Here is a 26,163-nt window from a genome sequence, read left to right as displayed (position 1 = left end):
CAACGGAAAGTTTGTAACTACGTTATTGAACCCGTTACCGTTGAACTTTTCACGAGAGAGTCACGATCGATCTTGCTTTTTTGTTCTTTAGCCTCCGACCTTGATATTCATTTGTAACGGATATAACTGTTCTGTTTTACTTGTAACATGCGAAAACATAGCTTCGAAAACATTCGATGCCGCTGTATAAATATGTTCTGACATGAGTTGTGATTGAGATCAGCTGTGTGCGTTCGAAACGGATAATAAAAATATGACTGCAGCACACATCGAAAAGCTACCTTAACTCTTCTCGTTTCCATTTATTTTTCTCACATTCCTTTTCACCGCCTCGCGATCTCTCTATTAAAAACTCTCAAAAATGTATTCCGTATCGCTTATACTTTTGCGAGAGAATTCAATTCGAGAGAATGACAGATTTTTTCGCTAATAAAGAGAGACGCGAAAAGAGAATTAACATGTTACCTGGCGAGAGGAAGAGCAAAGAGCGGGGTTTTATGCCGCCACAATGGCAACGGCGGGTTAACGCACGGCTGGAGAAATATGTTGCGAGTCATATTGCCGCAACCTAAGCATCCATCAGTGGCTACGCTTACTTCGCGGTCGGTTTATAGATCCGACAAATTGCATCGTTGCAAATCGCGCTCTCGCGACCATCCCGCGCGCCTATTTTCCATTCCTCGTTCTCTCATTCTGTCACTTTGTCTCTCTCTTCGCGATGCCGCAAAACGCGGCTGCTGCCGGAGGTTGAAAAGATTACCGCCGACAGATTACCGGATGTTAAAAGCGCTTTCGCGGACGAGCCAGCCCGGCGGAAACTCGCGGATTAACCAACAAAGTAACGGCTCTGTTATCCGCTTAAGTAAATTCGTTGATAAAATTTTACCTTGCTTCGTGATGGATTTGATCGGTTCACCGCACCGAAGGCGATACGATGAAGGGATTGAATTATGATGAACGAATATCCGGTAAGTGTATTGATGTGGCACGAGCAACGGGGTGAGAGGGATAACAGCTTGTCACTGAACATGAATGTGATGACACGCGGCTCAACCTTTACTCTGCCAAGTGTCCTCATGAAACGACATTACATTAATATTGGTCTCTCACACGTACACACGTATATTAGCTTCATATTTAATTATTCGGATAGATATTTAAGGAGTTTGCCAAAATGTATCATGTTTATTTAAATATAATTTAGTTGTATAGTTTATAATTATGGAATAAATCAATTAAAATATTGAATCATAAATTTCATTAAATTTAAGCAGCGCTTAAAATCATAAAATTAATTGTAATAAAATCTTTTAATTAAAATATCGACATTTTTCATGGCAGGACTAATGACAGATTGCCCCGAAATTAATTTTGACCTAAAGATTCGAGTAAATACTTAATGCGTTCTAAGAAGATTCTATTCAAGGATATAAACGGGCATTTTCAAGCTTACCAATCGCGTTCTTACGAACGTGCTGTTCGAGTGTTGCGCGGTGGAGACGAAAAAAGAGGAGGGAAAACTGTAAGACAATGCCGTCAGCTCGAAAAGAGAAGGAATAGCTGGAGCGTGTCGGATATTATTGTCGTCGTCGGTGTAAGTGGTGTGGGAAGACGGGGGTACAGGCCGGAAAGAAGGAGAGTGAGAGCAGACACACGCGGAGGAAAGTCGTTGTCGGTCGCACATGCACCACGACGACGACGACGATACAATTTGGAGCTTTGCACCGGAGGCATGTGACAATATCACGGTTACGTGCTACGTGCTACATGGGCAACGCCATGCTTGGGAACTGCTTACGCCTACGCAAAAGAACGCAGCCACCGACACGAGTGGGAAGTCGGTGGCGTCTGCACACGTGTCCAAGCAAGAGGGTAGGTGGATGGTGGTTTGAGGATACGCGCATAGGGGAGGTTGAGGAAAAGGATGGCGGTATATATCCCGAAGTGGGAGGCGTGCTCGGCGGGTGCATTTTCTGTATTTGGATTTGTCGGATTTGTCGGATTTCTCAGACGGATGTCTCCTCTTTCTTTTCCAGACTCCTCCTTCGGCACTCGAGGTTATCTCTCTTTCTCCCCGACTTCTTATCTGTCATTTTTACATTTACGAGAGCTGGGCACTCTTGAAATATTTAGCGAAATTCCCCCCTGCGATATTTTTTCAGTATAAATAAATCCAGGAAGAAACTCATCAAGTGATAAAAGTATCAGTTTTCCAAATAATTGCGATTTTGACATGTCAGTAAATTTTATACATATTATATTATTATTTTATAGGAAACATTTTTTAATTCGCATTCTTGACTTCATTGACACTTGGTATAATTATATTCTTCTTTGTATTGTCATATTAACATGGAATAAAAAATCTATTAATAAAAGTATCTATTAAAAACCTATTTTATAAACGATCAATCATTTTATTTTATCAAGTCGGAGGAGCGAGAGATTTCCCGAGATTCGGACGTGGGTTATCTGTCTCATCTCACGTCTGCTATTCGCGAAACGATCGTCGATTCGTCGCTAAAACGTTTGTCAGCGCGAGAACGATGCTGAAGTACCGAAGCCTAACAATAGCATCGCCGCGAGCTCTCTATGTCTGATGTCTTGATTTCCCCGTCAGTGGCTTCGGTAAATCTTTCCGATCCTTCTTTCCGACGGGGATTGCACTGCTACAGCTTCGCGCGGATTTTAAGTGTTTCTCGTGTCTGCTTTGGACAGCGACAATCATGTCTGTCGCGTACGCGCGATCGATTTTACCGGAGGTAAAAGCGCGGAAGAGAGGACCCTCGGACTTTGCGTCTGACGCTTTATCGATACGGATTTAATTTTCGTGAAAGCGGATGCGACTGGCGAGTGTATGCGAGCGATTCGAATAACCCGTGAAACCTACGAAGGCGGAATATGGAAGGCGGAGGGATCTACGGCCGGGATACGTGACCGGACACGACAACTCGAAGATAGAAAAATGATCTATCGACCAAGTTCGTTGGTAGAGAGGTGCCGATAGGAAGATGGATGGCGTGGTAATGCTGTTTGCAGAGAGTTCCAATTTCTCTGTCGGATAATATAATTCCCAATCTCGCAATGTTGCCTCACGCCGCAGGCAGCGGCTCCGCGGATTAATGGCACGCGGTGAAATGTGTATCGGTGACAGATCGCCATATGATCGATGAATGTCACTAACGAGTCGGGAGGCCATTGCAAGCGACATATCGTGAATTTATAATAATTAAAAAGAAATTAATCAGAAACTGATGAGCGAGCAAAATATAGCAAATTAATTATATCAGCAAAAAATTAAGTAATAGTGTGTAAATCTTTGTCATATTTTTTTATATAAATAATATATATAAATTTTCTTTATATAAATAATATGTATCCGCGTTAGTATTTTTTAACTTATATAATATAATCTATTATAAATCAATTTTATTTTATATAAAGATTTTATATGAAGAGACGCAGTATCTTTTTTTTTAATGAGACATTATAATTTCGCAAACAAATTATTAAGGCAGCTAAATATTGCTATCTCTGATATCAACTGCGGAGAAACCTCGAGAACATTCGTTTCTTTGAGCGAGAACGAGACTAATATGGCGCCGTAAGACCCGATAAGAATTATTATCAGCGTTTGTCTAGATACGGTGCGATAATGCGAGAAATGCGCCACGTAGGACACTATATTCGCATTGCCCGAGGCCAACAAATATTTACGTAATTCACAATGAGTAAACTATGCAAGGTACCTTAATCGTTCTCCGAGGCGGGTAGATAGAAATCGTTCCTGTCGACAAGCAGAAATTAATTTCTACGTGTTTCCAGCGTGGCGAAGCATACGAATCTAGATAAAGGGATCGTACGACCTTTAGGGTCCACAGCGACCCTTTTGTTAAACGAGTTTCTCCCTAGAGCCGCACATATCACTTAAACCTTACAATTGTCAACCTGGTATGCCGTTGGTGCTCTCGTAAACTTACCTAACGATTCAACTTGCAATCGCCTTTTATCAGATTTAGAAGCAAAGTATAATACTTAAGTCAAGATTTAGATTTTGTGCATCGCTTATTAAATGATGGGAACTGCTCATTGTGGTAATACATCGCAGATAACACCATAAATAATACGCATCACGTGTGGCAATATCAGCCGATATTTGCATGACGTTAAATTAAAATAAACATCGTATGCCGTGCGCACGCACACGTCGATATATCATTTATTTTATGTCACCGGTATTATACGTGACAATATGTTACGCTTTCTATTTAGCGATACCATTTTACGAGATTTACGCGTTCAGCACGTTAGATAATTATATTAAAAAAAAAAGAGATTTATCTCGCTCTGCAAAAATTCATTATATTCGTGCTATAATTCGCTCATATTCTCTTAAATAACGCTTTGAATATACGACATAAAAAAGGTAAATTTTATAAAAATTTATAAAATTATATATTTATTTAACATTGGGTGAAGCATCTCTATCAGCGCTTTGGACGATATTTTAATATATAAAACGTTACTCTTTTTTTTTTATTTTTTTATACACAGAAATTGACTACGTTACATGAATTATTTACGAACGCGCGCGTTTCTCCCCTCAAAAGAGCACGTCTGATAAATGAACGGCTTCGACCTTTTTTTTTCTACGACTCTCAATCGATAATTTATTATTCACGAAATGTTAAGCGAATAAATAATTGAAAATATATATTCTCGATTTGCGCGCAAGCAGATTTTTCAATTTCATAGGTCATTCGGGAGCGCGTGATTTATATTGAAATTTTCGCGAGTTTTTCCGGCATATCTAGAGCTTTGATACGTAAAATTCCGCTCTTCGAATCGCGCGCATTTTACGTAAGATGGGTACATATTTCAGCGACATCCACTCCGCAGGAGGTAGATGAAGAAGATTTTGGAGCAGAGATGAGAGAAGCGAAGAATGGCGCAATGTCGCACCGAAGATCGAGAGAGATCTGGCCCTCGCACATCGAGGAATGCCAGAGTTATTTTAGGCCTTCATTGCCTTCCCCATTCTACAGAGACACGTTTGCGCGACGTAACAAAATAATGAAGAAGAGCGCCCCTTATCGTTGCGACAACACCCTTCCAGTCGACTCTTTCGAGACGACGAAAGAAAAAAATCTTCTCTCCGCGAACTCTCTTTCTCTCTCTCTCTCTCCCATCCTCGGTTCTACTTTTAGTCTTCTCTCTCTTCTTCCTTCTCATTCTCTTTTATGATTCCTGAAAGAATACCGGAGCACACGCTAAAGGGAAGACTTTACGATGATGAAGAGCGTCGTGACATTCTCCGCGCATAAATACTTTTTCCATTAGAAGGGGACATAGAGTAGAAACGTGAGCCCTTGTTCTAGGAGCTCGTCTCTTTGTCCTCGTAAACAGTCCCTTTAAAGCTGTGCTTATGAAAAAGTTACGGGTTATCTATGATGACGTAAGCGGGCTACGCGTTTCCAAACATTCTCCAGATAAGAGAGCCGATAAAATATTATCGATATAATTGGTTTATTTTAAAAAAATCTTGTTATCTTAATCAAACATTTCCGAGAAGTCTTTACTCGGTTGGAGGGAACGGAGCTATTATTTATACCTCTAATATTATGCGCTTCCTTTTCTCTTTCGCTCGATTTTCCGTTACGAAGAACGTTACTTATACATATCGAGTACTCTCGCGGGACATTTTTTCCATTATGCCAAGCAGTATCTCATTCTCTTCTATGAACAATGAAATTACATAAAAAAGCGAACCATAACCGACACGGCATAAACGTTAAATTACATTTTCCATACGTTTCTTCAGTCATTGCGGCTCCAGATAGCGTAAAGACAGAAGAAAAAGTCAATCTAAAGTGCCTCGGCAAAGGCAAATAAATTTTTATGTTTGATACATGTCGCGGAAACAACATTATTTAAATCTTTTGAGAACAAAAATATAATTAATTATTTAATATTTACAAAGCTACATCTGAATAAATTACATCGCGATAAACTTAGCGCGTAACAGATTATTTTAAATAATTTAGACCAAGTTTTATTCGAAGAGCTAGTTAATTAATCATGTTTGTATTATATCTATAATTAGTAGTATAGATCTGTAGCGTAGATTTTAAATTTATCAACCGTCTTTTCTTCCTCTCTCTTTCATACGTCATCTTCTTTACGTACGCACAATATGTCAAGTAACAACTACCGAGCACAAAAGCAACACTCAGGCGACGTTTCATTGCGGCTTTACTTACTGCACCATTGGTGCAGACAGAGCAAGAACCTTAGTTATACATGGTTAACGTTAATTGATGTTACCGGCTCTTGAATATGATAATTAATCCTGAAATGGTAACGCGTAGAACTGTATGTAAACCGAGCAATGTAAACAAAACATTTTAACAGATTGCCGATGGGCTGTGAGATTTACTCATCCGGTATAATATAGGAATTCCCGTAATCTGTTATCAGTGTAAAATGGGCGACCTACTTTCAAGTTAGTCAGTAATTATTCATAGCAGCAAACATCACTGCGTTTTGTGCTACTGCAATTAATAACTTGTCTCAAGTGCTATGCATTATTGTGGTCTATGATCTAAAGTTATTGTTATACTAAAGATTTCTGTATTCTAGAGAAAACTAATTCATTCGATTTCCAACTATCAAAAATACTTGCGGAAAAATAACAGGAAAATAAATAAAATATTGTAACTTTTTGGAATATAATAATTACGATAGAAAACGGTATGTTTATCACTTTAAGATTAAGAAACAGATTTATTTTTATCAAGTTTTAAACATTTCTTCTTTTACCATCTTAAAATTTCTTTAAAGAAAATTATAATTAACTTAACACGTTTAACGAAAAATGCAAAAATGCAGAAAATTTTTAAAAAATAAATGTTATATTGCATAGTATAAAAATAACAAAAAAATTAATAACTTGTCTCAAGTGCACTATTATGGTCTATGATCTAAAGTTATTGTTATACTAAAGATTTCTGTATTCTAGAGAAAACTAATTCATTCGATTTCGAGCTGTCCAAAATACTTGCAGAAAAATCGCACAAGAAAATAAATAAAATATTGTAATAACTTTTTGGAATATAATAATTACGATGGAAAACGGTATGTTTATCACTTTAAGATTAAGAAACGGATTTATTTTTATCAAGTTTTAAAAATTTCTCCTTTTACCACCTTAACATTTCTTTAAAGAAAATTATAATTAACTTAACACGTTTAACGAAAGATGCAAAAGTGCGACAAAATTTAAAAAAAATAAATGTTATATATGTTATAAATGTTATATTGCATAGTATAAAAATAACTCACGTATTTTCCTTTTGGTCGCCGTTGGCCGAATGCGATGGAGACGGTTGAGCCTGTTTGGAGTAGGGATGATGATGCACCACGTTGTTGTTATTATTGTTGTTGTTATGCATGTGCACCTTGTTGGCGTTGCTGTCCGTGGGAGAGCCTGGCGAGATTTTTCCCGCCAGAGCGTTGAGCGACTGTAGCATTTTCATTGGGATTCGTCTGGCGACCGGCTGACGGTGACTCCTTTGCTCGGTCTCGTTTATCCTTGAGGAAGACAGGATTATTGTACACTGGCGGTTTGAAGGTGTCAAACCCTCAAACTCTACTGTATGTCGCGCGAACGGGTTACTTATACGAACGACACACGACACTCTCGGAGCTGCGTTCGACGACGACTGCTAATTCTTAGCACGCGAATTATACACTCATCACGTGATTAAACACACCGACAACACGAAAGTGCGCGATTGAAAGGCAGAAAGTCCCATTAAAGTCTCGATTCGTTCGAATAGTATGTGACAACAATTGATCCGACGTTCGTTTCTCTTTCGTATACTTCAGAATGCCAGAAGAGCGTCTATGGAGGTCCGTTGAGAGACGATTCAGCTATAGATATGGAACCCTGTGGACAAGTACCGGTGTTTCATAAGAATCTTATCTACGATTCGCGAAATTAATTGCGTGCCGATTATCAATCTCGAAATTCGCGTTAAATTTAACGATTTCAATTCCCGTGCTCGCTTTTGATTTAAGCTTCTAAAACATGATATACAGCGGTGTAGCTGATGGATTTATTATTGCAATAATTGCGAAACGATTAATTTAAATTCATCGTATATCTCAGATCTACTTCAACCTCTACATTTATTATTTCCTTAAACGCGTTTGTTTGTGTTAATTAATTTTTACGAAAATATATTATGCATTTTTAAAAGATTAAATTTAAATTCCTATCATTCTTATCGGATACAATCTTTTTGCAATTGTACAAAGCAAAATTTGCATAAAAGTAATCAAATGTATTTATAAATAGACATATTATATATTCAAATGCATTTAAGGAAAAAGAATCTATTTTTCCTCGCGCAATTATCATAAGAAATTTTATCTCGTCTGATTCAACCATTTAAATGAGATCTTAAAAATAACACGACGAGATAAAATATAACAATTTTTTATTTATTCATGAGTGCAATATGTTCTCAATAATTCATCTCGATGACATTTTCGCGGCTTGTTGTCAACTGCCGAACAATATTCGGTATCATAATTCGACTGTGCGGGATGTAAAATGTGGCGAAGATAAGCTAAACACACGAAGACGAGCTGGGAACAGGGGACGACACCATAAAGGAAAACTGGCTGAGCAGAGGCGCGTGCGGAGGCTTCTTACGAGAAACTGCTTTACAACGAGTCAATTAAAAGTTTAAGTTTAATTAGAAACTCTCGACTCATGTGCGGTACGCGAGGGAGAGGAGTTTGGTATCTCCCTGGCTTTCTTCCTTTTCTGCTTCTATCTCTCTCATTTTTTCGTCCCCGTAATCCTTTATTTGTCTCTTTCTCTCTATAAGCTAATTCTAATCCCAAGTTGCAGGTTCCAGGTTACCGGTACGCGACTTTCCTTTGTTTCCCGCGCATCTCGTAGCGGGTCAAGTCTTAGAAGTACGCGAAAGGACGAAGAGATACGATAGGAAGAAATTGATGGAAGGAAAGCTTCAGCGTAACGATACAGAGAGAAACCATGTTTGTGTGTGTCGCCTAAGAATTCGAATTAGTTTCTAGCTTGGCACGAAGGAGCATTTGCCAATTTTCTGTTGCAATAGACGAAAATTCTAAAAGCGAAACGTCTTCAACTTTAGTAGAAGTAAAGCGTAGAAGTTGGGAAAGGATGGCTGAAATTTAGTATCTCCGAAAGTATATTTCTAGAGTTAAATTTAATGTATAAGTTATATTTGATATTCGACTAACTCGATAACTTTAATTATAAATTATATCATAAATATCGATTTTGATGTAGCAAACTTAATTAAGATTATCAAATTTAAGATCATTAAATTTCAAGAAGTAAATGCCGTACTTTATTGATATATATGTATAATGAAGCAAAAATTGGACAAGTTGTACATAATTTATGCGGGTTTTCATGTCATGAATCTCAAATTTGATTTAGAGAGAATAATTTATGGCCTTTCAGAATTTAGATGAAAATAATTTAATTGCATGAATTCTATTTATTGTTTCAATTTAATACTAGATGTTTGATTAAAATTAATCTTAGTTTGGCACAAAAAATTGAGCACAGATATAAAAAGATATTTGCTAGATATATATTTGAGTATAATATATATTTTTTTATTTATTTAAAATTTATATATATTATGTATTATTTTAAACGGTTTTTTAATTAATGGCGACTCTATGACAGCATTTATGCCGCATTAGTAATAAATCTTATACGATCGAGGAAAAAATTTATCGCGATTATATAAAATAAAACAGATTTTGAAAAAGGTCTGCTTGATCAAAGTGAATGCCCATCCTTTGAATAAACCCTCCAACTCTTGTAAAAGCGAGAATTGAACGGGTACTTGCAAATCTTTACCACTATATGCGACACAAGAAGAAAGGAAAGTGAAGCTGACACGAAAGGCGTAAGAACTCGCGAAGGGATTTTAACCTTCCACGGATTACATTTGGAGATCTACCGAGAGAGCAAAAAGATGAGGGTGCAAGGAATGCGTTGGTTTCAAGGGAAAATACAGCGCGAAGTGGAAGTGCAAACTAGCGGCGAGGATGGGGCTATAATTACCGGAACTACAGCGGTTGTCAAATGTCAAAGAGGTCGCACATAATTTAACACATGAGGCGAAAACTGTACAAAGAGCTCAGCAGCTGCGGAGAGCAGGCAAGATAGAGAAAATAGAGGAGACGAAACGCCCTGTTTCGCTGGGAAACAAGAGAGAAAAGGCAAAGAAAAAAGGAGAAAAAATGGGAGGGGAAGAAGGAAAGAGAGGGACAGAGAAACTGATATGTTACCCTTAAATCTCTTTTGTTCCGCACGCATTCATGCCCCCTTTGGCTCTCTCTCTTTCCCTCCCCTCAACTTCCCTCTCACTTTTTCTCGCCCTTGATGTACACAGTCGCTTTTTGTCGCCGTCCACTTAACGCGCTAAAGCGTCAAATTAAAAACTCGAGGCGACCTGGAAACAGCGATTAGTCGCTTTCGCGGCAGCGATTGCCCGTTATCGTTCGTCTCGTCGCTACTTTATATAACGCGGCCTTCTCGCCAACAGAAAGGCCGACCCGTCGTACCTTCTAGAGACCCCTTCGCGAACTCCCGCGACTACCACCAAGCACCTGGTCCGGAAACGTTACTCTCAAGATACCTCCTCGGAGCTGCAGAGCGACGCGTGATACGCGATATCACTGCGACCTGAGCGGCGCGACGATCTCGTCGGCGGCACCTGAGCACTACGACTGATGACTCGACGAGCGCAGTTGTCGGCCATCGTATCTCCGGATAAGCCTTATCGGTATCCAAAGACCCCACCCTTCGTCCGTGGGTCGCATCCCTCTCGCGTCTTTTCCTTTTTTCCGATGCTCCGCGTATTTTTCTGCTACGTCGACGACGACAATCCGTGCTCGTGAACAAACTTCACGTTCGCGCAATTTTCTCGATCGCGCCGTTTCGCTTATCTTTTCTCTTTTTCTGATTGAGATCCCGAATGCACCTACGTCGGATACCCTACGGATATCGCCAGATCGTCGGGCACGTCGTTCGAATCATCAGCTTGTCCCGGGTCGTCGACGTGGTGGTCTCTTTAGAATGTCACGTGATCGTTCATGCGCGATCCAGACGCGTCATGACGACATTCGCGACGTTTCTGAATAAATAAATCGCGTTAAGGAGCGCGAAGTCCCACGATGATGATCATTTTAGTCCCGCGATATCACTTATAATCCATGAAGGATGAGAGCCGCGTCGATTTTACGACGTCGCCATGTCGGTCGTCATCTGCAAAGAATGTTCACCTGTTAAAGGTATTAATCCCCGCACCTCACTCAAACGTTGTTGAAGTCGCTCATTCAGAAATCGCAAAGTTACATACTTCGATTTATAACTGATGATTGCGTCACATGTGAAGAAAATTATTTTTCGCGTGAACAAAATTATTTTCTTCCTTTCCATCTAATTAGAAAATGAAATATAAATTAAGAATAAAAATAGAAGATATAGGATTGCAAAAGTTTATCCTTCTTTCAACAAAAAAAAAATTAAGAAATGAGGGCAACCTGATTAACACTTTCTCGTGTGTGTTCGCGCTTATACAAAGTCTCCGAGATAATATAAGGCCGGATATGTCGCCCTCTAAAAGTGTCTAACAGCGTAGGTTAAAAGCGAAGGAATGTTCGTCAATATTTTCTCACTACCAGAGCGAGGTGATGAAGCAGACACCGACCGGCGTTCTTGAAGATTAGATAAGACGCTTGGCTGTAGTGACTTGCACAACGACACCGCTGCCCTCGAGATGTTACTGTCAAGCGACTGTCGGCGGCATGGTGCATTCGTGGATGCAACGGCACGAGAAATATTTGACGTTTATTGCATAAGTAAGTGCCCGACAATGTGCCCGTCAAACCGCTAAAAGCGGCGCGCGGAAATATTTAGTGGATGTACGTATAGCCGTTGCCATAAATTACGGCATTATTGCCTCGAAGCTCGACCGAGTGACGCACGTTACACGCCTTTCAAATTAGACTTCCGTAATCCAAATGGCCTCGTCGCATAAAACCTTAAAATGTCGTTCCTAGTTATTGCGCGATACAAATGTCACACGGTATGACATTTGATTGATAAGCAAAGCAACTATTAGCATTACGTTCGACTCGAAAAACCGCAATCGCGGTTAATCTACATTAGTAATAAAAGGCTTTTAACGTTCTTATACAAGATTTTATACGAATATGTGACATCTCTCATATGTATATTTTTAAAAATAATTAGAATCATAGACGGAGAATATATAAGACATGATAATTAATATTCTTAATAGAACAGCTTAAACATGGAATAAAATATTAATAATTGTCTAGAAAATTATATTTTACACAGAGATGTTTTCTTACAAAAATTGCTTCTCAAATAATAAGGAAAGCGAACTTATTTCAGCATCTATTTCGGAGCATTGATTTCTGTCGCGTTAATCGTCATGTTAAATTTTGAAATAAGCCTTATAAGTAAGTCATAATATAAAGAAGAAGACAGTAGATATAGAAAATAATTAACAGTAACATAATTTTATTATTAGATGCCATGGCCTCTGAGAAGAGTGAGTTAAGAAAAATATGAGTGCGATAATTTCTCATATTTCCTTTATATTACTCTTTAATTTTCATATATCTGCCTTAAAAAATTGACAGTTCAAGACAGATAATTGTCGCTTATTATTAGTTAGATCATAAAACTGTACTGTTGCAAAATGTAGATATTCCTGAAAACAGGCAATCGCAACCATCGAATTGGCTTTTGGCGTGTTGAGTTTGCGTTCGACGTAAAATGAAATAATTAAGTATCTCTTACTTATGCAGTTTAATTCGAATAACTGCGATATCTCTATCTAAATGTCAAATTATTATAGTTTTCTAAAGTATTAACTTAAATTTCATTTATTTCTTCAAAATAGTTGTTAATAATCCGGAATATATATCTGATTCCATGGATTCTTTTTCATTTTGTCAACTTCTTGCTTTAAACTTTCTGTGTTTTTTATCTTTTATTTTATTTATTTTATTTTTTTACCCGTATTTCTTTTTTGCCTTTTATATTTTTCTACTATTTTTAATATTTTTAATGTTTTTTCTCTATATTTTTTCTTTTTTTTATCTTGTATTTCAAGGGTTTTTGTTTGATTTCATCCTATATATATATAAAAATTCAATTCTATTGCATACATAAATGTATGCTCAGTTTTGTACGATAAGTTTGTTCTGAAATAGATATATGAATCTAATTCGGAACATTTCATTTTTTCCATACTCTTGAAGAATAATCATTTACAGTATTTCTTAAATATCATAGTTTAACATGTATGAATTTACCGATCGGAATTTAATTTCCGTTTCGAATTAGATGCGGATAAACTAATATTTGGAACAGATGCAGGACTTGAATTAATTGCTTGCTATTTCGAAATAAATCCTGTTTTAAATACTTATTCTTATAAAGGTAAAAAGTGAGACTCTTTAGCATGTATTAAATTTATTTTAAATTTATCTTAGAAGAGACTTTAAAAAAAGATACAACAGTTTCTTTTTAATTTAACCCAAAATTCCTTAACTTCAAATAATACTGTATTTAAAAAAGTAATACGATCAAATGAAATTAGAAAACCTTTTAACAATATCATATACATTATTTTCGTCAAAGTATATTAAAGTGAAATGTTCGCAAAATTTTATCATCGCAGAGATATATTATATTATAGTTATTATTGTATATATTTAAAATTATTATTAATGTATATATTTATTTAAAATTATTACTCAATAATTTTCTTCGTGACCCTGTTTATTTCATCATCAATAGCTTTCATAGAAATATATAAATTTCGAGATTGCTTCAGACCGGAATTTTCTACTGAGCGAATATTTTTGCATATTTTATAACTTTATTGCATCATTTGACGGGTAAATAATAACAGATCGATGAATAATATCAGCAACCGAAGGTTTGCGAAATATTGAAACACGTTACAACAGGGCATTATTCAATATAGCAATTAAAAATTCGTTCCGATTGATATTAACGCACGCTCGCATATCTGATGTATTTCACTGCAAAATTACGTTACAAAGCGGAATTGATAACGAGATTGTTGCCAAGCCGATAAATGCAGCAGTTGCAGGTAAATATTTAACAATACAATATTTTCATCGAGGAAAGCCTTTTATGAGATAGAAATGTCTGCAGGAATGGCCATTATATTCTAGCACCCCAAGCTTCTGAAACAAGTTTCGGAAGCTTTTGTTTGCCAAAAGTAAAATAAAGTTTCACAATTCAAACGAAAAAATTTAAATCATATTTCATGAAACGATTCACTGATTATTTACGTGTGATAGTAATATCTGCGAAATAATTATTTAGAATAACGCAAAAAAAATAACGATTAAATAATCAATAATAACGATTGTAATGCGTCAATTTGGGAAATGTAAGATTATGTAATACAATGTCCCTGACAATAAAAATCAAACTTGAGAATGTTACAAAAAGAGGAATGTGTGGACCGTGTAATGCAGTATAAAATGTAATATTATGCAATACGAGCAGATCTAAGGTAAGTTAGAATTGTTACGAATTATCGATTGAGAATTATGCCACATAAATTGCAGTGTAGAGACGGTTTGAAGCATGTTAGGCGTAAATAAGCGGCAACCAGGTATAAGCAGGTATGCGCGCCAAGTGTGTATCTAGTTCTCGTCCGAAATAACAATGCAGACGGTAGGATAGTACCTATCGTTATATTGCATAGCTAAGCAATCATCACTTATTTGCCGGGGCGAAACAGCCCCGTTTGCAAACCGACAAAGAGGTATTGTTCTTTCAAAGGATCTCTCCAGCACGCGCTCGGCTCCTACTATTTACATGGCCTAACTCAACATTATATCCCAAAGTTCGCGCGGCCCTCCACGAATGATGTATTCCAGGAAAGTCACGCTTTACACGAATAGAAAATCATATCTCTGATATAATATCCAATTTATCTGAAGATTTTTGTGTGCAACAAAAATAATATTCGATATCTGCGAACGTTGTATTAATTTTTCACTAGATATGCGTCGATTAGACTCGAAAACTTTAAGAAGAAAGGTATTTAGAAGAGCGGTTCCTAATTTTAATATTCATTTGCAAGTTATTTTAAACTTGTATAATTCTTCTGGACATTTTTTATAATTATTTTTATAAAAATTTTATTTGCGAGCAAAAGTTTGATTAGGACCTTCATTATCGTAGCATGGATGTCACCTTGGTTCTCGCAATCCGACGGAATCGAGTGCAGAAGCAATGAAATTCAAGTGGCAAGAATTCGCGAGTGGGCGCCATTTACGAGAACTTTTTCGCAGAGTGTCCTAAAGTCCAGCAAATCCGGACAAGTTATCGTCTTCCAGCTGGCTCTCGAACAACAAATCTCTCGAAGATGACAACGTTCTTTTTTTATTCATTACAACGAGATTCACTCGTAAAGTTCTTAAAAGTCGACAAACGAAGAATTCCGAGGGTCGTTCGCAAAAAGTATGACGGTTCAATAAGCATTTGATGATCTGCTTTTGTACGATGAATGAATTTATTGACATTAGCAGAGAATTCTTGAAAAAGATGCAACTTTTGCAGTATTCAGAAATAGGAAAGAATATTGACTATATAATATGCATATCATTATATGAAAAATATTATATATAATATTATATATAAAATAATATTATAAATAGTATTATAAATATTATAAAATAATATTATATATAAAAATATGTAATATTTATAATTTATCTCGTAATTTTATTATTTATTACTAATAAATATCCAAATAACCAAACGTTAATATTAAATATAAATATCGAAAAGTTTAAAATGAAATGCATTTTAATAACGTGTAAAAATTTTTTGTCTGTATAATATCTTTAAAATCTTTAAAATATATAATATTTATAGTTTATCTCGTAATTTTATTACCATTAAATGTCCAAATAACCAAACGTTAATATTAAATATCGAAAAGTTAAAAATGAAATGCATTTTAATAATGTATAAAATCTTTAAAATCTTTAAAAAGTGGAAAATAATTATTCGTTTGAAACCAAAGGTCATGTAATGTAAATAGACCTCGCTATAAAATCAACGTAATTACAATAGCCAATATAGGTGACAAAAAGCGCGATATTTATTCAAACAACGATAAAATTATTTATTGCACGACCATATATTTATTTAGAATACTGCGTGCGTAATAATATTTTGTTTTGTGCGCCTTGTAATACCGCGTTCATTTTTCCTCGCCGGATAAAATTGTGTTCATCGCGTCTCATTTAGTAAATACGTTTCTGACCCGATTACAAATATTCCCGCGATCGAATCTTTTCCACCGGTGTGCCGTTTAATACATTAAATACAAATACTCGTTATGCAGCTCACATTTACGAGTAAACGACGTGCAAAAATATCGCATATTTGCGACTGTAAAAGTTATAACCGTGACTGTGCGCGAGAGAATTCCAATGCGCGCCGGAAAAGATACTTCACCCGATAAAAATACGGTCGGAGAAAAGTACGGATGCAGAGTGTGAAGATGAAAAGTTACAAGAATGTTATTACCGTCATGAATTGCCAAAGGCAGGTTGCGTTTTCCAGCCCGTCGGAAATGTTCCCCTGCGGTTCGCAGCTCGCGGCGTGCTTTTTGCTCTTCAAACCTGTTCCATTTTCTACATCGAAATGCGACACGAAATCTCATCGAGAAGCACGAATGTAATATTATATAAGATTGAATATACAGATAGAATATAATGTATAAAAATAGAGGAGCCATCTAACTTTAAAAAGACTGATAAAATGAAATGGGAGAAAAACTTGATCGAAAATAATGTAATCATACAACAATTCAAGCATCAATAACACTTGAAAAAATGCTTCAATGTATGTGTATATATATCATTCTCATTTAGAAATATATTATTGTTTCATTCATTTACAATAATATTATGCGATATTATCACATGAAGGGAGAAAGAGCGACGGATATAAGTTGAAATATTTCATAAAAAGTTGAAATAAAAAAACTTTTTATAAATTATTTGTAATATTAAATGATTACACATTCTGTAAAAAATTATATAAACACAATATAAATAAATTATATTTGTCATTTAATTTTTTAAAGTTTCTCTTTAATATCTCTTCTCAGTCTCTAATTATTATTCTAATTAATCATATTAATATTAAAAAATTATATATTATTATGATCAGTTATATATTATATGATGACGAAGAGCCATGTTATTCTATTAATATACAATTTTATATATTTCCATAAATTATAATTAGTAATTAAATATGTCTCATATCGCACAAGTTATACTTGCTGGTTCATGCCCGATAATTACAGAAAATAATAAAAAATAAAGAAATTTTACAAATTAATTTAATTATTTTATACAATAATTATTGTATAAGATTATATATAACAATTATAAGCCATAAATAATCTTAACGATTTTTCTCTTCCTCCATTTGATATTATTTTTAAAGATGCAGGTAACGCTAAAATCCCAGAGAATATAACTTTGCTGATATAATGCCAATTATTAATGCAACCACATAATAGGAATACCACAGACTGAGTATTGTAGTTTGTCGGATATGTCGTTGCGGATGTTATGTAGCAGGTGTACTGCGCTATTCGCCAACTGGGCGACGATGTGTGCTCGTTATTAGCAAAATTGCGTGAGCTAATTGACTAATTAGAGATTAACGATGGATACTCGTTCCGGATGTATTGATGGATTACTGTTTTGGATCTGCTATGAACGGCCATTATGATGCAGTTTATCGATGTATCTCTCAATCGATATTAGTTACTTTTTGAACATGTGTTACACAATAATGCGGTTAATTAATAGCAGCAATATATGACACAATGCTATTATGTAAACAATTATATTCTCGTTACCGCTGTTAAATATACAGATGCGGTAATTTATGTACGCTACTCTGTGTACTATTTCAATTGTACAAATAAATATTTCAAAATTCGGGCGCGGATATTTTTTTGTAATAGAATAATAACTATATTTTGATATATATATATTTATTTTGTACTGCAAACCTTTTCTGTAGGAAACGAAAACAGAGCGAAAGAGGAGATATACATTTCAAAATATATTATTTCGTAACAGATAACTTTGATGCAAATCGACTTTTCGTTGATAAACGAGAGATATTTGTACTGAGAGAGCTATCGAATGACAAGGCATGCCCATTACCGATGACACAACTAATTAATTAGTGATTAGCGATGAAAGCTCGGCCGCTCTCCGCTGTATTGATGGATTGCCGTGTTTCCGGTTCGCTTCGGCCATACATTATACCAACAAGTACTCCTAATAGTCGTACTAGTCGAGCGGCATCAGCTAAAAGCATTTCGCGCGTTTCGGGATCTATCATCTCTATACATTATTTTGAGTTTCAAGAAAGAGAAATGACGATTAATTGATTACTCTCGAGCAATTAATTAATGCATAATGGTGGCCTTACTTTTTATTATGTCATAATAAATTCGTTTATATATATTTTATATCCATAATATATGTAATAATATCTATTTGTCTTTTTATTCAATAATAATCTGATTTATTAATCTTTAATTTAGATTAGCAAAAATATTCAAATAAAAGTAAATAATAGTAATAATTTTCTTTAATGCAAAAGAGATCTATTTATTTGAAGCTTATAATTCATTTTTGGAAAATTATTTAATAATTTATATCTATAAATATAAAATATTATTCAGTTCGTTTGCAAGATTTGTCCAAATATATCGAATGAATTCTTATAATAATGAAAACTATTATTATTGATAAGATATTTGAAGTAACGTCACAAGAACGTTTATCTCATCATTTACTAAATTTGCGATGAGAAAATATAATGCCGGATATTTTAAATTAAATTCCATAAAGCGGAATATATCGTCGATAATACGCAGAAGTTTTGCGGCATTTTCATCGCAAAATACGGTTATTATGGAAATTCCGCACTCATGGGGCAACCGGTTTGCACAGTCCATCGACTTAAATTCGATATGAGACGAGACTAAAGAACAACAGCTTCGCGATAGAGCTTTCGCAACGAACGGCGGACGCGACGAAAGACGAGGCAGCCTGAAATCAAGGAAAAAGCTACGACGAAAGAGCATTCCTCCTGGGATTGATCTCAAACAGGGATAAGCGTTATCGACGTGGACACAACCTTACGCACAGCCTTCTATCGAGCATTTCCAATCACGAGATTGCTCAATCGCAGCCTGGTTTTCTACGTCGTTTTTTTCTTCGGAAGCTTTGCTTTCCCTCTTATTTGCTAAAGCGAAAAGACCGAAGCCAGATTAAAAAGTGCGACTACGACCCTCGAGAATGATTATCTCCGATACCTACAATACAGACAAGGGAACAGGACAAGGGATGAATAGCGCAAATGCGTCTGCTGACTCAATCTGATTGAGTACAGTTGGAATAGTCGACATAAATGTAAGGGTCTCTGATTAAAAATTGTTGAATAATAACGACTATTCATTGATTTAAAGGATATTTTCTTTTTAAAAGTAAAGATAAAAATACGACTTAATTGAGACTGCTAATTTCTGATTTTTCTCATAAACGTTAAAAAAACTTATTCTTAATATAAATTATTCAAGATTTCTTAATTATTTATAGTGATAAATTATTTTCATGTTATATGATTTCGAAAAATTTTTAAATCATTCGTTAGATAATATATCATACAATGTTACTGTGAATTGACTATAAAAAAAAAACAATGTAATAAACTTGAAAACATAATTGGTAATATCCAGTTTTAATTTTGGAATCGCCGGAAATACCATTCATTTAATTATATTACCTCTCGCCGGTTAATAAAAGAATTCTTCAGTTAATTAGCAGCTCCCCGTACTTCCATATCCCTCATCGAAATTTTAATCTCCGGCGGGACAAAAATGAACGCAGGTACTCCGTTCAACTAGAGGTTCTCCACGGAGCCAGAAGAAATGGCATTAATGCGCCGGAACAATTGTAAAAAGTAGATTAAAGCGGACAGTCACGACCGCAAATAATTCCAGCTGCGTCCGTCGTCGGATATCATAATAGACCTGTTATTTAAATGGACGTCATCAACGGGCACGTGACGTATCATTAAACTGGGACATTAAACTGCAAGCGTTAATCTTCTCCCCCGCGCGTACGTTTAAAACTTTCGTCCCGCGGGGACTCTTGGCGTCTCTCCTCCCCTGATAAACCGCCTTTCTTGCTCCTTTTTACCCTCCTCGATCCTTTCGGACCTCGTCCCCTGCTTCGTCTACCCCACGGCTGAACCAAGTGCTCGGTGACACGACAAAAGTCACTTAGCCCGGTGATGAGGTAGGCTTTGGCGATTTCCACTGCCATCCCGGTATCTGTTGTCGCGTGGCGGGAGTAAATGAAAGTAAAAACCCTATAGCCGGGAAAAACCCTTATGGCGCCCGAGTATCCGCGAATGAGGTTTATCGACTATTTTCTGGCGCAGTCCGTGTGTGAAACCGACTGAAAGCAACGAAGAAGGAATATCGCAAGCGCGGGCGCTCTATAGAATCGGTTTTTTATTAAATGCATGTATTCTCTGTCTCTTTATGAAAAATTATTATTTATTTTTATAAAATGCTCAGCATACTAAATATTTTAGAATTTGCCGTGGTATAATATTTTGCCTTTGAGCTGTCTTTATTTTCCTATAGTACTTATGCACATGGTAAAATATACGAGAAAGGCAACGCAATATTAAAAAATTGCGAATATATGTATATATATCTTTTCGTAATAACGTTGCGATAATGTTGCATTCTGCTAGAAATAAACTTAGCTTTACAAGCGCAATATTGAAAATTGTGCAATGATATTTACGTCATATAAATTCTCAAATAAATTTCTCATACAAATTTCTCAAATAAAGATAAATTTTAGAAAATTCTCGAAAATAAATAATAACATACATAAATTATAACAACATTCATATATTTACAGATTATTGAAATCCATAATATCTTAAAATTAGAATTACAAATTTGTAATTACATTTTACAAATAACGCGTAAATTAATAATGGAGGAAGTTAATGATAAAATTAAAACACGACATAAAATTACAAAATAAATGTATCAGATTAATTAAGATTATTTATTTAATTTTACACATTATTAGCTATTAACATGGGACATAACGAGAGTACGATTTGTATTCGCGTGAAGAGTTCCAAATAGAGGATCGCGATACAACAACGAGTCGTGGAAACTTCCCATGTCTTTTCTTTTCTAATTTGCCCTTAAGTTTAAGTCATATTGTTACCGTGATTTTCTTGTAACGACTTTTATTCGAAACTTGTTTTTGTTGCATGTATTTTAACTTGAACACTTTTTAACTACCGAATTTGGGCGGGACCTTTCGCAAATGGCTTTAAACTAGCGGATTTTTGTGGCGTAATAATGAAAGGAATTTGCGTGTCGCTGTATTTCACTTTGTACGCGCCCAATATTCCAAGAGTTAAATGCGAATAGGGGAATATTACTAGTGCGATGTTTTATATTAATTTAGATTCTTACTTTTCTCTGGGTATTATGTTTTTTGTGTGTTTTATATTCTTCATTTTCTTGAAAAAGTACACATTATATTGCTCTAAAAATTTACATATCAAAGAGCTTTGTATCATATAATTCTACATGTAATAAAGTCATAATAAAGACTAGACCAACGCATCGTTCGTCTAGATTATTCCTTATCGTATATATCTGAATGTTGCAACTGCTCAAATAAAATTATGTCTTTAATTTTGATTAAATATCAGTGACATCTTTTGATCAAATAATGATTTCCCGTTAAAAATCAATATACAAATTTTTCCCATAAACTTGAAAAATTTATTTTTCTTAGATGAAAATCCTTTAATAGAAAATCCATACACTAAATAAAGATACCAAAGATAAATAATATTAAACTTTAATATAAAAAAACGATAAAGCATTATTTTCTACTTAATTTAAAATTACTTGCTATTAAAAAATTAGAAAGACAAATAATACTTTATTTTTTATACCTTTTATTTAAAAAAAAATTGATTTCTCTATCTCGCTTAAATATATTTAATGTAAGAATTAACAACAATAATTTCTGCATTTTTTACATCCAGCTTTATAAATTACATAGAAGTAAGCTTAAACCAATCATTTGAAAATATCAATACAAACTGCATCCAGCTTAAATAAAAGTGTGTGGAATGGTATATAACCAAAGATTGTGTGTGTATATTTTTCAAAGTGTAATTTACGTTTTAATCTCGTGTTAGGAGCAACTAAAGTTCCACAGAACGAGAATCAATACAACGACAAAGTACGCAAATAAAGAAGCACCCGAGAAATGAGGTAAATTGAGAAAGTGAATTGAGCAACCGGTGATTTTCATCAAGCAGGCTAGCTTGATTTGATGCGTGCAACAGGTCCTACCATTTACTTTGAAAAGTAAAGACTAAATCAAATTTTAGTCAGCGGTACACCGAGTGTCTTGCTATCTTATTTCATTTACGCGCATTTATTTTATTTATTATATGCAACTCATAATTAGATCATGGTTTATGATATTGGAATTTAAAGATCATATTTTATCCAAAATATAATGAAGAATCATATTAGTATAAGCAAGTTTCATACTATTAATCTTGCAGTTCAAATAAATTAGATTAAATTAAATACATTAACCTAAATAATAATTTTATGTAAACTTGCAGAAAATATGAAATTAATTTTGAATATACATTAAAATCACAAATGTACATTATGCAAATATTGCTAATATAATAACAAATGTAACTAATTAAATAATTATATGCATATAACGTAATAATATATAAAATTATATCTCTTTCTTGTTTATTGTTAGTTCATTAAAAAGTTTTTATTTTCCATTAATAGCATAAAAATGATGGAAATGTCTCTCTCTCTCGTTCTCTCTCTTTTTTACTCAATATTTTTGTTGAGGATAAATCAGATAAAAAATATATGTAGTAAAAAAGCATTTATTATATTTTAAGATTTATTTATTTAAAAACATTTATTATATTTTAAGATATATATATCTCTCATTTACTATTGTAATCAATTAATAATCAGAGATAATCAATGTGACAGATTAATGGATCCGCAAATAATCGTAAACTAAATTATAGTCATTATTATTGTAGCATTAACTGTATCAGAAACAAAACCGCTATGTGAAACATGACATGGCAAGCTCGCCATCTATCCAATTTTTATCACTGAAAATCTTTGCGAAACACAGAACAGACAGTTGATATGCCAACGTCAACAAACGACATACAATGCAGACAATTCGATCATACTCTCACATCAGATATATTTTATCAATGAATGATAAACTTTATCGACTCCGATGTCGGACTGTTTACAGTGAAAACAATCCGACACATATAAGCCCTACAGTAATTTCACATATGTCGATTCTATTGTTGACACAAATAACGTTTGCCGCCTCCATGAACAATTTTATAGTTGGTATTTGAAAATTGTCAAAAAAATTGTAGGATTACGACTTGATTTGTCAAAATATTTGATATGTGATACACTTTTCATCGGAAAAGAGTGACCAAAACTATTGATTAACTGTTTAATTATTAGTAGCAATACGTGCAAATACGTAAAATACACGCGCAAATACATAAAGTTCCACGGTCAGTCGCCTTAATCGATGATTAGGGATACTCTATTAACCGATAGTAGAGTAAAAAATATTTTTCTCAAACGATGCTAGTTAAAAATTGTACATTTTATTTTTTCTCCTCAATGCGCTCTTCAGCATCTTTCTAAAAATCTCAACATTTTTCGCTTGTATAACTTCATAAATCCTTAACTTATTGATGTTCAACGATGATGTTATAAAGAAACAGGTAAAATAAATTCTCCTCAGCATCGTGCTTATGCAAAAATTCGTATTTGAATAATAAATTTTCCTCGCTAAATATGCGCGGGATAATTAAAATGCGCTTTCCCGTTCATGTACGGCTCCGGCATTTACTTCTCTGGCGTGTACTTCAGCTTCGTTCGATATCCGCTTGCATTCGGATGCCGGAAGGCATCGCGGCACGTTCCGGCCTTAGAACGACGGTTCTCCTCCATTCGCGAATTTGAAGAGTTTCAAACAAATCCAATAACACACGTTGTACAAGATGCCGACGCGGCGGGGACCGGAACGGAAGTACAACGTCTGTGCATCGCGTATGCACCCGGGGTCTCTTCCGCGCGCATACTCGAGATTCTTGTGCGAATGTACCCCGCACGTATGCGCACCTGCGCCTGCATATGCGATCCATATGCGCACAGACACGTGTTTGCCGCGCGACACACTTATACAGGGTGTCGCGCGATGGATTCCTCGTTGAATTCGCGGCCGGTTCTCCCTCGGCGAAAATTGAATGGGAAAAAATAATTTCTACTAAAGATAAATTTTTTTGGTGTACATATTCGAGTCTGCGCGAATTACGAGAGCGATTCTGCGAATATCGAGTTTGAAATATTTTTTTAAATACCAAACCCCAATAAAGTTCCATCAAATTTCTCTGCAGCCTTGTTCCTTACAATTGATGCCTTACAAAATTTTGTATCTTTATTTTAAATAATTTTCTTATTTTAAATAATTTTCTTTTTATTTTAAATAATTTTCCTGAATTTTGAAAGAGGGAGAAAGATTGAGAGCTACTATTTTTCTTTAGTTTTGATTTTAACGTTCGCGATTCAATAAAAAGAGGATAGAGAAACACATTACCCGCATTCTGCGACGCATCTTGCCACAAGCACGAGTACTTATCACATGCTCTACATCTAGCACGATGTACTTTCTTCGTTCCGCTCGCGAAAAATAGCCAAGTACATGCTCGCGCATGAGCGAATTCTAGATGTAAAGCTCGCTGCTTTCATCGGTAGATGTATCGCGCATCACAAATCCGTATCCCGCGAAACGGAGAAAGAAGGTGGGTGTGCGCACCTACGTATACGTGCTTGCGATAAAAATAGGTCGGAGAAGATGGAGTGCGGGTTATCGAAGCTCTATTTTCCGGGATCGGCCTGAAAAGCGTCAAACACCAATGATGCGCTTCGGAAGTGGCATTGAGCCTTGACGACGAGGGGTAGAAATATTACCTGCTGTTTTACTCATTCTAGAAGCACTACAATGTTTTGTCGCATTGTTTGTGTGCCAAATTGCTCGATTCGTGTATGATAAGACCATAAAACAACTCATGATTTTATATCTTGTTTTTAATAAAAATCTATATATTTAATATATATTTTTTATTAATAATAATATACCCAATTAAAAAAAGAGAGAGAAAGAGAGAGAATACACAAATACATAATAATTAAAATTGCTACAAAATTGAAAAAAAGAACGTTCTTTTACGACAGTTTTTTTCATGCTTTACAAACTATAAATATATCATACTTTAATTGTTGCGATTTCTTGCTCTGGATGGAGGAAGAGGGAAAATTTGATTAATATGACGCTGATCTATGTCGTTGTGTGATGCTTCGAAGTTTGACAAGGCGAGTTCAGATTTACGACGTAATGTCTGCGTCTGGAGACACGTTCGCCAGCTTGCAGTGACCGAATCCGTCCTATCTGAGTACACGCGTGGTAGCGCCCGCACAATGGGTAGATTACGAGAACAGCATCCTGTACGCTACGTCGAGCACGAAGATGGCAGAGCCCGCGCACGTGCATAAACGGGATATGTCGAAAAAAAAGAAGAAAAAAAAAAGAAAAATCATACACGTGGATTTCCATTTTTATGGCCGCGAAAGTCGCCCTCTTTTGTCCCGTGAGAACGCCATCGTCGAATCGAGTGGTACAGGACATCGACCACTTTCATCGGCTGCCCACGCCGTCCTTATCCCGAAGGAAGCGATAGGAAATAGCGATATCGGACGAATGTAGAGTCCGGCCGGAGCGCGCACCCCATCTCGAGGTAGATGAAAAGTA

The 26,163-nt window shown here is 35.4% G+C and overlaps 1 protein-coding gene across 16 annotated transcripts in view; it reads right to left on the bottom strand.

Annotated features, from left to right (window-relative positions):
• Nucleotides 1–26,163, bottom strand: part of LOC105256072 (CUGBP Elav-like family member 1) — a 519,054-nt gene that overhangs the window by 308,498 nt on the left and 184,393 nt on the right. For 12 of the 16 annotated variants that reach the window (XM_025407276.1, XM_025407262.1, XM_025407264.1 and 9 more), the window contains one exon: nt 7,342–7,590. In XM_025407276.1, coding sequence (XP_025263061.1) covers nt 7,342–7,535 — 194 coding nt within the window. In that variant the 5' untranslated portion in view covers nt 7,536–7,590. Of the gene's footprint in view, nt 1–7,341; nt 7,949–10,362; nt 11,342–26,163 lie in introns of those variants that run through there. The other 4 variants (XM_025407275.1, XM_025407274.1, XM_025407273.1 and 1 more) reach the window with 3 other exon arrangements.

This window comes from Camponotus floridanus, unplaced genomic scaffold (genome assembly GCF_003227725.1).
Source record: "Camponotus floridanus strain SB8 unplaced genomic scaffold, Cflo_v7.5 scaffold17, whole genome shotgun sequence".
NCBI classification, from domain to species: Eukaryota; Metazoa; Arthropoda; class Insecta; order Hymenoptera; family Formicidae; genus Camponotus; species Camponotus floridanus.
Note: the sequence above shows the minus strand (reverse complement) of the source record. Positions and strands in the feature narration are given on the sequence as shown.